At 62.2% G+C, this 11831-nt stretch overlaps 1 protein-coding gene across 2 annotated transcripts; it reads left to right on the top strand.

Moving 5' to 3' along the window:
• Positions 1 to 5694: 5694 nt before the first annotated feature.
• On the top strand, positions 5695 to 9312 carry FGF22 (fibroblast growth factor 22). 2 transcript variants are annotated; one of them, XM_032272083.1, is made up of 3 exons: positions 5695 to 5930; positions 8299 to 8402; positions 8495 to 9312. In XM_032272083.1, the coding sequence occupies exons 1-3, from the start codon at positions 5717 to 5719 to the stop codon at positions 8747 to 8749; spliced, it is 573 nt and encodes a 190-aa protein (XP_032127974.1). In that variant the 5' UTR covers positions 5695 to 5716; the 3' UTR covers positions 8750 to 9312. The 2 variants fall into 2 exon arrangements, with proteins under 2 accessions (XP_032127974.1, XP_032127975.1); XM_032272084.1 differs by having other exon boundaries at positions 8472 to 8759.
• Positions 9313 to 11831: the final 2519 nt, after the last annotated feature.

The following is an 11831-nucleotide window of genomic DNA, read 5'->3' as shown; positions in this document are numbered from 1 at the left end:
GCACGCGCCACCACGCCCAGCTAATTTTTGTACTTTTAGTAAGAGACGCGGTTGGCCAGGATGGTCTCGATCTCTTGGCCTCGTGATCCGCCCGCCTCGGCCTATCAAAGTGCTGGGATTACAGGCTTGAGCCACGGCGCCCGGCATGATTTCTCTTTTTTTTTCTTTTTTTTTTTTGGACGTGGTGTGGCCCAGGCTGGAGTGCAGTGGCGCGATCATAGCTCAACGCAGCCTCGAACTGCAGGACTCAAGAGATCCTCACCACTCGGCCTCCCAAAGCGCGGGGGTTGCAGGCGCCGCCACCGTGCCCCGGTTTTTTTGTTTGTTTTGTTTTGGAATATTCATCTAGGCCGGGTGTGGTGGCTCAGGCCTGTAATCCCAGCACTTTGGGAGGCCAAGGTGGGTGGATCACCTGAGGTCAGGAGTTTGAGACCAGCCTGGCCAACATGGTGAAACCCCATCTTTAAATAAATAAATAAATAAAAATAAATGGAATACTCATGTAATAATGAGGACAGCGTCTGCAATCTAGAGATGCCTGTCCACAACCTTCATTGTTCCAATGACAGCTTTGGGGTAAGAGCTTTTAGGATCCTGTCTTCGTGGAGGATTCGGAGGCTCAGAGCAGTCGACCAAGTTGCCAGAGACACAGCACGCGGGACCTCAGGGAGGCTGGAAGGAGGGAGAGCCCCAGTCCACGAGACTTCCAGCCTCCAGCATCAGTTTACCCTCCAGTCCCCAAGCCCTCAGGGGCAGGGGCAGAATGGAGCAGCGGGCAGGCGTGGATTCACCTGCTAAGTGGGGCAAGGTCATGGGAATGAAATAACCCCCGGGGCCTGGAGCCTGTCCTGGTCTCCCCATCCTCCTCCCCAGGACAAGCAGGGCCGGAGCTTTAGAATGGAGCCTGGAAGGTGTGGCCACCTATGTCCTTCAGCTGGGGGAATAGGCCAGAGTGGGGAGCACCGGCTCTGGGGGCAGCTGGCATGTGATGGGTGAGATTAGGAATATCTCGGGGTAACTGTGTTTAAGCTGATGTCACAAGTGCAAAGGGGAGCCGGTTCGGTGGCTCATGCTGTAATCCCAGCACTTTGGGAGGTTAGGGCAGGCAGATCACCTGAGGTCAGGAGTTTGAGACCAGCCTGGCCAACATGGTGAAAACCCGTCTCTAGTAACAATACAAACGTTATCCAGGGGTGGTGGCAAGCATCTGTAATCCCAGCTACTCAGGAGGCTGAGGCAGATGAATCGCTTGAACCCCAGAGGCAGAGGTTGCAGTGAGCCAAGATCTCGCCACTGCACTCCAGCCTGGATGTCAGAGCGAGGCACCATCTCAAAAAATAAAAAGTGCAACGGGAGGCCAGTTTGGTGCCTAAAGTCTGTAATCCCAGCACCTGGGGAGGCTGAAGCAGGAGGATCGCTTGAGCCCAGGATTTCCAGACCAGACTGGGCAATTGAGATAGTGAGATCCAGTCTCTACCAAAGTGGCCCGGGGAAGAGCCAGGCTCGGTGGCTCAAGCCTGTAATCCCAGCACTTTGGGAGGCTGAGGCGGGTGGATCATGAGGTCCAGAGTTTGAGACCACCAGCCTGGCCAACATGGTGAAACCCCATCTCTACTAAAAATACAAAAAATTAGCTGGGTGTGGTGGCACACACCTGCAGTCCCAGCTACTTGGGAGGCTGAGGCAGGAGAATCACTTGAACCTGGGAGGCAGACGTTGCAGTAAGTGGAGATCCTGCCACTGCACTCCAGCCTGGGTGACAGAGCAAGACTCCCTTTCAAAAACAAACAAAAAGTTAGCCAGGCATGGTGGTGCACACCTATGGTCCCAGGCACTTGTGGGGGCTGAGGCGGGAAGATCACTTGAGCCCAGGAGGTTGAGGCTGCAGTGGGTTGAGATCATGCCACTGCACTCCAGCCTGGGTGACAGAGCAGGACCCTGTCTGGAAACAAAACAAGTGCAAAGGCCCTGAGGCAGGAACGAGTGTGAACGGAGGAGCAATTTCAGCAGAGTGGGGCTGGGGACGACCACACTGGCGCTTGGGGGCCCTCGGCTCAAGCTGTCATCACTTTCCCCATCAGCCCAGACTGAGGACTGGACCTCACTCTGGAAGCGCCTGGCACATTCCAGAGGCTGCTGCCCACGCCAGCCTGGGCGCGCTGACGCCACTGGCTGGGAATGTTTTCAACATACAGCAGCATCCTCCCTCACCCGCCTCAGTCCACCCCAGGGTGCCCCAGCGGGCTGTGACCTCAGACCTCATTCACTACTGGGGTTACCTTCCTGTCCCTGAATGAGCAGGGCCTGCTGTCCCAAGACCTACAGACGTCCCCTGCACTCCTGCAGGCTGGCAAAGCCAGGAACCTAGGTGGAAACCAAGACTTCTGAACTACTTCACCATTTTTTTTTTTTCCATACAGTTTCGCTCTTGTTACCCAGGCTGGAGTGCAATGGCGCGATCTCGGCTCACCGCAACCTCCGCCTCCCGGGTTCAGGCAATTCTCCTGCCTCAGCCTCCCGAGTAGCTGGGATTACAGGCACGCGCCACCATGCCCAGCTAATTTTCTGTATTTTTAGTAGAGACGGGGTTTCACCATGTTGACCAGGATGGTCCCGATCTCTTGACCTCGTGATCCACCCACCTTGGCCTCCCAAAGTGCGTGAGCCACCACGCCCGGCCTATTTCACCATTCTTTATGGGTTAGTCGTTTCTTCTGTTTGATGAGACATCAGATCCCCCAAACCAGTGTTTCCCCAAAAGCCAGGTTCCCGAATCTTAGCAGCAAGAAAGTTACTCTCAGCCGCACATGGGGGCTGACATCTGTGATCCCAGCACTTTGGGATCACCTGAGGTCAGGAGTTTGAGACTGGCCTGGCCAACATGGTGAAACCCCATCTCCGCTAAAAATACAAAAATTAGCCGGGCATGGTGGCATGTGCCTGTAATCCCAGCTACTTGGGAGGCCGAGGCAGGAGGATCACTTGAACCTGGGAGGCGGAGGTGTGAGCTGAGATGGTGCCACTGCACTCCCTTCTAAGCAAGAGAGGGAGACTGTCTCAAAAAAAAAAAAAAAAAAAAAAAAGTCGGGCGCGGTGGCTCACGCCTGTAATCCAAGCACTTTGGAGGCCAAGGCAGGCGGATCACCTGAGTTCGGGAGTTCAAGACCAGCCTGATCAACGTGGTGAAACCCCGTCTTAAAAAAAAAAAAAAAACAGAACCAAACAAAACAAGCCCCAGAAAGTCGAGAATCGCTAGATGCAAGGGGATGGCCCCCGGTCTCTGTAGACCCTGTGACAAATGACCACAAACTTGGTGCCTTAAAGCAACATTCATTTTGTTTTTTTAATTTTTTTTTTTTTTGAGACAGAGTCTCACTTTGTCGCCCAGGCTGGAGTGCAATGGCACGATCTCTGCTCACTGCAACCTCTGCCTCCCGGGTTCAAGCGATTTTCCTGCCTCAGCCTCCGGAGTAGCTGGGATTACAGCAGGTGTGTGCCACCATGCCCAGCTAGTGTTTTGTATTTTTAGTAGAGATGGGGTTTCACCCTGTTAGCCAGGACGGTCTCTATCTTCTGACCTTGTGATGCGCCCACCTCGGCCTCCCAAGGTGCTGGGGTTACAGGCGTGAGCCACCGCGCCAGGCCAAGGCAACATTCATTTTCTTACATTTCTGGAAACGGGAAGTCCTAAACCAGGAAACACTGGGCTGAAATCAAGTCGTGTGCAGACCTTGCTCCCTCCAGAGACCCCGAAGGCTCCTTCCTGCCTCTCCCAGCTTCTGAAGGCTCCAGGCATGATCTCAGCTCACTGCAACCTCCACCTCCTGGGTTCAAGCCATTCTCCTGCCCCAGCCTCCTGAGCAGCTGGGATTTACAGGCGTGAAAAGGAGAGAGGCTCTGACGCCCGCCACAGCATGGATGCACCTTGATGACGTCACGCCCAGTGAGCTAAGTCAGACACAGAAGGCCACTCAGCATGTGACTCCCTTTATATGAAATGTCCGGGACAGGCTTGTCCACAGAGGCAGGAAGGGGATGTGTGGGTGCCGGGGGCAGGCAGAGGGGATGGGGAGTGACGGCTGATGGGGAAGGGGCTTCTTCTTGGGGTGATGGAATTTTCTGGAACTAGATGGTGGTGGTAGTTGCACAGCTCTGTGAGGTACTAAAATCACTGAGCCACAGGGTGTAAGTGGGTGAATTTTGTGGTATATGAATGATGTTTTCGAGGACGCATTAAAGAAACAGTCGCCTGGGGTGGGGCCGGCCTCCCAGGTGTGTGTCCCATGCCCTGTCCTTCAACACAGGGCCCCAGATTACCCTTCTGGGCGGGCACGGATACTCCGGGAAGGAAGGCTTGGGCTCCTGCTGGCGAGAAGATGGAGGACGTTTCTTCAGTGCCTGCTGCTGTGCCCTCTGCCCAGCGTGCTCCATGGAGGGTCTCATTTTATTCCTCCAGAAGGCTCTTTATCGGCCCATTTTACGGAGGCGGAACCGAAGCTTGGGGCGGTGGAGCAAGGCTTGCAGGGTCCCTGGGGTGCCGGCCACAGGGCTCTAGTGGGGGAAGCCAGGCCATGCTGGACCTCAGACACAGGGACCCCGACCTCATCTCAGTAGCAGGGCCCTGAGACTGTGGCATCTGCCACACCCTCCGTGTGACCTGCCTAAGCCAGGAGGAGAGGGTCAGCAGATCCCTGAGCCACAAGGAAGGCATCCTGGCGTCCAGCTGGACCGGTTGTCCCTGCAGAGCATTCCCCGGCAGGACAGGCTGGTCGCCATGTCTTCACCCTGGTGCTATTTAAAGGCACGTGCCACCTGGGGCTGTGGCCACAGGACAGGACTGGGCTGCTGGGAGCCAAGGGAAGGGAATGGAATCTGGGGTTGTGCCGTTTCCCCACATTGGAGGTCGCTGTCCCTCTCAGGCCTCGGTTTCCCCACTTGTCAATGCCTCCTCTTGGCCGTGAGTCTGTGAGGGGCACTGGGCTCACCTTTTGGGGCCCAGGGCATGGAGGCAGGCAGGGGAAAGGTGGGGGCGAACCACCTTGCTGGGTGGTTCCCCGTGAGTCCTGGGGTGTGGCTTTAAGTGAGGAGCAAGTGTGGGTGTGAACAGGGCCGCCGCATTCCTGCCGCCTCCGATGTGCCCTGCCAGCCGGCTACCCGCAGGTCCACCTACCTGCCCAAACACAGGTCCCCAGCCGTCGCCTGCCCATGCACCCGCATCCCCAACTCTGGTGAGCCTGGCTTTCAGGAAAGTACCATCTGGGGGGAGAGGTCCCGCCACGGCATGCCCAGGAGCCCGGCTGGCAGGGGCTGCGGAGGGCGGGACCTTCCGCGTCCTTCTGTCCCCCGGCACGGCCACCTGTCTGTCTCTCCTTGCCATCTTCCCCGTGGTCCTTTTCCGCCTCGTGTCTCTGTCTCCCTCCGGATCTCTGCGGCCTGCGTCTCACGCTCCTGCCCCCGCAGCCCGAGGTCCTCGGCAGCCCGGGGACTCGGCTGACTCACGGACACGCCCCGCGAGACAAACACACGCGCGGAGGCCGAGCGTCCCGCCCCCGAGGCGTCCCATTGGTCAGCCCCTTTGCCGGCCCCGCCCCGGGGAGCCCCATTGGTCAGCTCCGCTGCCGGCCCCGCCCCCGAGGCGTCCCATTGGCCCCGCCGGGCGAAGGTAGACCCGCGGACCCCGGGAGCGCAGAGCCCGCTGCGGACCGGGCTCCGGGCCATGCGCCGCCGCCTGTGGCTGGGCCTGGCCTGGCTGCTGCTGGCGCGGGCGCCGGGCGCCACGAGAACGCCGAGCGCGCCGCGGAGACCGCGCAGCTACCCGCACCTGGAGGGCGACGTGCGCTGGCGGCGCCTCTTCTCCGCCACTCACTTCTTCCTGCGCGTGGACCCGGGCGGCCGCGTGCAGGGCACCCGCTGGCGCCACGGCCAGGACAGTGAGTGCGGGGCGGCGGGTGGGGGGGGCGGCCAGCGGCATAACGGGGACCTGCGCCCGCGGGGGAGTCCCCGAGGCTCCTCTGCGCAGCGTCGGCCTCAGTTTCCCCCGACTGTGCGATGGACGCAGCCCGCCTCGTGGGAGGGCTGGACTGTTACAGCGACGGCTGCAGTGGGGGCCCCGGCTCAGGGGTGGAGAGGGTCCGTGTGGAACAGTCCTGCGGGCGGGGCCGCTCCATCAGCAGGTGGGAAACTGAGGCTCCAGAAGAGTTGGGGCAGGCCCAGCTGCATGGGGGCAGAGGTCAGATTGACCTCCAGACCCCTGACATCACAAAATCGTCAGGCGGCCTGACTGGGGGCCCCTCTGCTTCTTCCCAGACACCCCACATGGCCACAGAGGGGACGGGACCTCCCCAGGGTCACACTGACGGGTGGCAAAGCGGGGTCCCCATCCCCAGGGCCTGCCCAGCACACAGCAGGCAGTCAGTGTTAGTGGACTGGCAGGAGAGCCAGGCACAGCAGGGGATGTGGGCATAACCCGGAGACCAGGGGAGTCAGTGTCCCTGCTGGGCAAGGGCGCTGGGGAGGGGGCCAGGGCCGCTGGCGGCTGCCTGAATCATCCCCTGCCCTTCCCAGCGCTTTCATCTGGGCGCCAAGGCCCTCATTAGGCTGCACGCGACGAGGGTGGATGGGGGACTGGCTGGGCCGGTCCATCCGTGGCGGGCATGGCCAGGCGGGGTGGCCTCGGGCCAGGGCAGAGGCCTGGCTCCACTGCGTGGCCTGCGACAGTGATGGGAGTCAGGGCTAGCTGAGGGCTCTCCTGACCTGCGTGCACTTGCTGGTCACCCATCGGGCACCTCACGGGTGCTGTGCTGGGCATGGGGGACCCAGCAGTGACAGATGGCCACTGTCCTGGGGCTCCCAGAGCAGTTGGACATGTGAACAGGGTGCAGGTGGGTGCACAGGAAAGAGAACGGTGGTGCTGGGAGGCACCCTGCCGGAGAGGGGAGGTGTGGAGGGAGGAGTGGCCGGGGAGATGGTGACAGATGCCAGGGAACGGTCTCAAAAACATTCCCATGTACTCTGGAAGGCTGGGCCAGGAGGCTGCCCTGAGGAGCTTGCCCTTTGACAGGGAGCTGGCCAGGTCCATGAAGAACTGTGCCCCTGGCTAAAGGAGCAGCGGGCACCAGGGTGAGGAGTGGGGGCCGGGCCCAGGGTCCTTGCTGGATAAGACACTTCTGCTCAGGCTGGAGCAGGGCTCACCCAGGGCCACCCACAGATGATGGGTCCCACTCTGGCTTTGCCACTCCTGGGCCTCAGTTTGCCCCTCTGCGATGTGGGCACAGCTGACGCCTCCCACCTGGGGCTGCTAAGCGGGCTTGGTAGGATGCAGAGAGCCTAGAACGGTTGGCATACAGTCAGCGCTCAAGCATGCCTGTGGTATTCCATAAATCCCCGGCCTCCAGTCCAGAGCTCCGAGTCCCAGTGACTGCGTGGGCCGAGCTGCTGAGCTGTGAGTGCCGGGACTGGGGGCTCCATGGGGTGGCACTTGTCGCTGGGTCCATTTACTGTTAGCAGTCCGGGCAGGCCCTGACCCCTCTGACTCCCACCTCCGTCGGTTCCTGCACCCCTGGTGTCCCTCTGGGTGTCTAGGACCCCCCACACCCCTGCACAGATGCTGCTCTTGGGCTGACCTGGCTTGGTGGGCTCTCCCATGGGGTCTTCATCAATCCCTGCACTCCCTGCAGCTCATGGGGGCTGTCCTACCTCCATTCCCTCCGACTGCTCCTGACTCCTCCCTCACATGCTGGGGGTGCTCCTGGTGTCTGTGGTGGTGCCTGGGGGTATCCTGGTGTCCATCATGGTCCTGGGGGTATCCTGGTGTCCATCATGGTCCTGGGGGGGGGGCTCCCGGGTATCTGTTGTGGTCGGGAGAGAACTCGAGGTCCCAGGGGTGCTCCTGGGTGTCCATTGTAGTCCTGATGGGGATCCTGGTGTCCCTCATGGTCCCCAAAAGGATCCTGGGTATCTGTCGTGGCCCGGGGGGGTGCTCCTGGTGTCCATTGTGGTCCGGAGGCTGGGGGGACTCCCAGGTGTCTGTCACGGTCTCAGGGTAGGGGGCTCCTGGGTGTCTGTTGTGGTCGGGAGAGGACTCGTGGTCCCAGGGGTGGTCCTGGGTGTCCGTCATGGTCTCGAGGGTGCTCCCGAGTGTCCATCGTGGTCTGAGTGTGGGGGGCTCCTGGTGCCTGTCGTGGTCCTGGGGACCCTGCAAGCAGCACAGTGGACACCCAGCGGCGCTCAGGGTGAGCTCGTGCCAGTGTGAGCAGGTGTTGAGCCAGCAAAGCCCTGCCTGCCCCCCGCCTCCCCCAGGCATCCTGGAGATCCGCTCTGTACGCGTGGGTGTCGTGGCCATCAAAGCAGTGTCGTCAGGCTTCTACGTGGCCATGAACCACCGGGGCCGCCTCTACGGGTCGGTGAGTGCTGGGTAGGGCTGGACGGCGCAGGCGGGTGGGGAGGGTCGGCCGGCCTCACACCCCCGTCAGCGGCTCTACACTGTCGACTGCAGGTTCCGGGAGCGCATCGAAGAGAACGGCCACAACACCTACGCCTCTCAGCGCTGGCGCCACCACGGCCAGCCCATGTTCCTGGCACTGGACAGGAGGGGGGGGCCCCGGCCGGGCGGCCGGACGCAGCGGCACCACCTGTCCACCCACTTCCTGCCTGTCCTGGTCTCCTGAGGCCCCGAGCGGCTCCTGAAGGTGCCCGGGCCGGCGGCGAGGGGCCCCAGCCACACCCGTTCTTCCCCTTGCTGGCTCCGTGAGCGCTGAGTGCCCACTGTGTGCAGGCACTGGGGACACAGCACAGGAGCCCCTGAGGGAGCCCCAGCCTGAGGGGCGGGCGGCCACCAGTCAGGTCCAGTCCTGAGATGGGGCCTCGAGGAGCGAACGGCGCCTCCTGGGCTGAAGATGCGGACCCTGAAAGGTGGAGGAGGTGTCCCCGGCAGGGCCCCGCGGAGGCAAGCGCTCAGGGGAAGGCAGGAGAGAGGAGAAGGGGAAGGGTGAGGAAGGGGCCGGGGGATGGTGACGTAGACCTCGAAGCCGTTCCTGTCCCGGGAATCTGCAGACTCGGTGCCTGACGAGGACAAAAGGACCTGCAGGTGGGACGGAGACGGGCAGGCATTGGGGTGGAGGGTCCGGGGCCCCAGTGTCCTCAGGGGGTCCCCACACAGGAAGCGGGAGGGTGAGAGCCAGAGAGAGATGGGAATGGGCTGTGCTGTGGCCATGACAGGCAGGAAGGGCCCCCAGCCGAGGGATGTGGGTGCCTCCAGATGCTGGGAAAGGTGGGAAACGGTCCCCTGGAGCCCCCCAGGGAGGGACAGGCACTGCTCTGTCTTGATATTAGCCCAGTGGGACCCATCTTGCACTCCGCCCTCCAGAACTGCCAGAAAATAAATGTTGTGCTTTAAGCCGTCAAGTGTGCGGTCCTTCGTTACTGCAATGCCAGAAATTCGCAGTGTCTGAAATTGTTTCAACGATGACATAAGCCTCAGTGTTCCTTGGACCCCCCGGGAATGGCAGAGGCTGAGGGAAGGAGCCCTGCCGGTGCAGGGCAGGCCCGGGGGCTGTGTGCCACCATCCTGCAGGGTGCAGGGAGGGCCGGCCAAGGGGTGCAGGCGGCCTCACCGGTGCCCAGCGCTCCCCGGACGTCCTGATTCTGCTGGGGCTTCTCCCTGCAGCCCTGGGAGTCACACTCCAGCCAGAGAAAAGGGCAGAGCCCAGAGCTCAGGTCCACCCCTGCTCCACAGCCTCGGGCCAGGCACCGACCCCCTGCGCCCATCTCCAGGTCTGCACATGGGGTGACAGCACCATTGCCCGGGCAGGGAGCATTCCTCCTGGTGAAGGGGACAGTCCCCAGGGATGGCCAAGGCTCCAGCCCCAGCCGCTGCCTTCCACATACATCCAGGACAACTGGGCCCGGGCACCTGCTGGGAGCCTGAAAGGAAACACCCTTCTGGGAAGGGAGGGCTGTGCCCACCCCCCAAGAGCCTCTGCTCACCCTGCAGAGAAGGGGACCCCACCCCAGGGGACGCTTTTGGCTGGCATGGAGTGGGTGGAGGCCGGGGCCGGGCTCAGCACCCTGCCGCACCCAGGACGGCCCCAGGGTGGCAGTGTGAGGGAGCTCTGCCCCGCCGGCCAGCTCAGAGGGCATCACTGCTTGAGTTCTGCTGCTTGGGGCTGCACATGGTCCACCGCTGAGGTAAAACCACTGCTGGCACCCATGCAGAAACGTTACATATGCTGCAGAGAAAAGGGTCAGCCGTTCATTCGAAACCGGAATGTGAAACGAGCATGCAGCCAGCACTTCTGGGCACTGACAGCCCAGGGCAGAGACACCCCTGTTCACACGGAAGCCAGAACGCAGATGCTCTTAGCAGCTGATTCACAGGCCAGAACCTGGGTGCTTCCGGCATCCTCAGGCAGTGGGGCGGGGGCCCCACAACAGAGAGAGGAGCAGCCCGGGGGCACGGCACCAGCCACTCTCCAGGAAGTTGCCAGCAGCAAAATGAGCCAACCCCAAACTGTTGCAAACTGTGCTTCCGCTTACACAAAACCCCTGAGTGACAGGGCCGACGGGGAGAGGCTGGCAGTGTCCCAGGGGCCCGGGACACAGCAGTGCGGACCTCAGCGCCACCTCCGCCCGTGCAGCAGGCTCCCGGGTGGTGAAGGCACCGGGGTCAGCCACTTGTTACCGCTGTCTCATCTGCGAGCAATGCGGCCTCACAGCCCCCACCAGGGTGCCAGTGTCCTCCGGGCCCAGCGCCCTGAGGCTCGTGCCTGGGTGGGGCGACCTGGCCGGCCCTGCTCCTCCGGCCACCCCGCAGGAGGGAAGTCCCAGCCTTGCGTGCATGCACACGTGTCCCAGCAGCACCTCTGACCATGGCCCTCCAGCTAAGGCCCCAGGCCTCCCCTGCCCCGCTCTCCCCTCCAGCTCCAACTCCCAAGAAGCACCATGGACGCATAGAACCTCAGCCTCGTCTCCCCAGATGCCTCCCGACTCAAAGCTTCCGTCTTTCCAACAGGAAGCCGGCTTCAGCCTGGAGGAGCCCCCACCTGCTGCCGCGGGAATGGCGCAGACTCGGCGCCTGAAACACATTTGTTCTCTCAGCGCAGAGGTCAGAAGTCCCGAGGTCAGGGATGATCCAGTCGCCTCCCTACGTCGGCGTCCTCAGTGCAACCTCGTCGCCGGGCGCCGAGCCTGTGGGTCCCGGGCAGGCGGCCTGGCCATTCCCGGGGCTGGCACTCTGCCCTGCTGACCACACTCGCCGAAGTCACAGTGCTGCTCTCGGGCTCCAGAGGGCTCACCGCAGCGCTGTTTCTGCAGCAGGAGCCCAGAAGCTGCCGGGCGCGGTTCAGACAGGCGGGATCCGAGGTGCCCGGCCGAGGGGGCTGACGCAGACACGTCGCGGCACACGCCGGTGAAGAGCGTGGAGTGGAGCGGGGGGCAGGAGCTCTGGAGTACAGGTGGGGGCGGGGGCACGTGCCTCCCACTCACAGGAGCAGTCCACAGCGGAGTCTCCTCTTTGTTATCCATCTACGCCGCCTGACGCCTGGGTCCCGGGATTGTGGGATTTTCAGCAACTGAGATGAACCCACCGCCCCGGCTCCCTGAGCCCGCACGCCCCCACACCCCACCAGCTGTGCCGGTGCCCGCTGCGCCCAGGCCAGGCATCCCACCGCCCTGAGCTGTGAGGCGTGGCTCTTCAGAAGGGCCCGGGCCCCGAGTGCTGGAGGGGTGACCAAGGGTGAGGTGGAGGTGCTGGGCCCTGACACTTTTAACGCTCACAGCCCAGCAGCACTGCCACCCTGCGGAGCGTCGCCAGGTCGGCCCTCCTGGGCCTGAGC

The sequence above is a fragment of the Sapajus apella genome, unplaced genomic scaffold (genome assembly GCF_009761245.1).
Source record: "Sapajus apella isolate SASKATOON/1434 unplaced genomic scaffold, GSC_monkey_1.0 scaffold281, whole genome shotgun sequence".
Lineage (NCBI taxonomy): Eukaryota > Metazoa > Chordata > Mammalia > Primates > Cebidae > Sapajus > Sapajus apella.
This window is presented reverse-complemented; position numbering and strand designations above follow the sequence as displayed.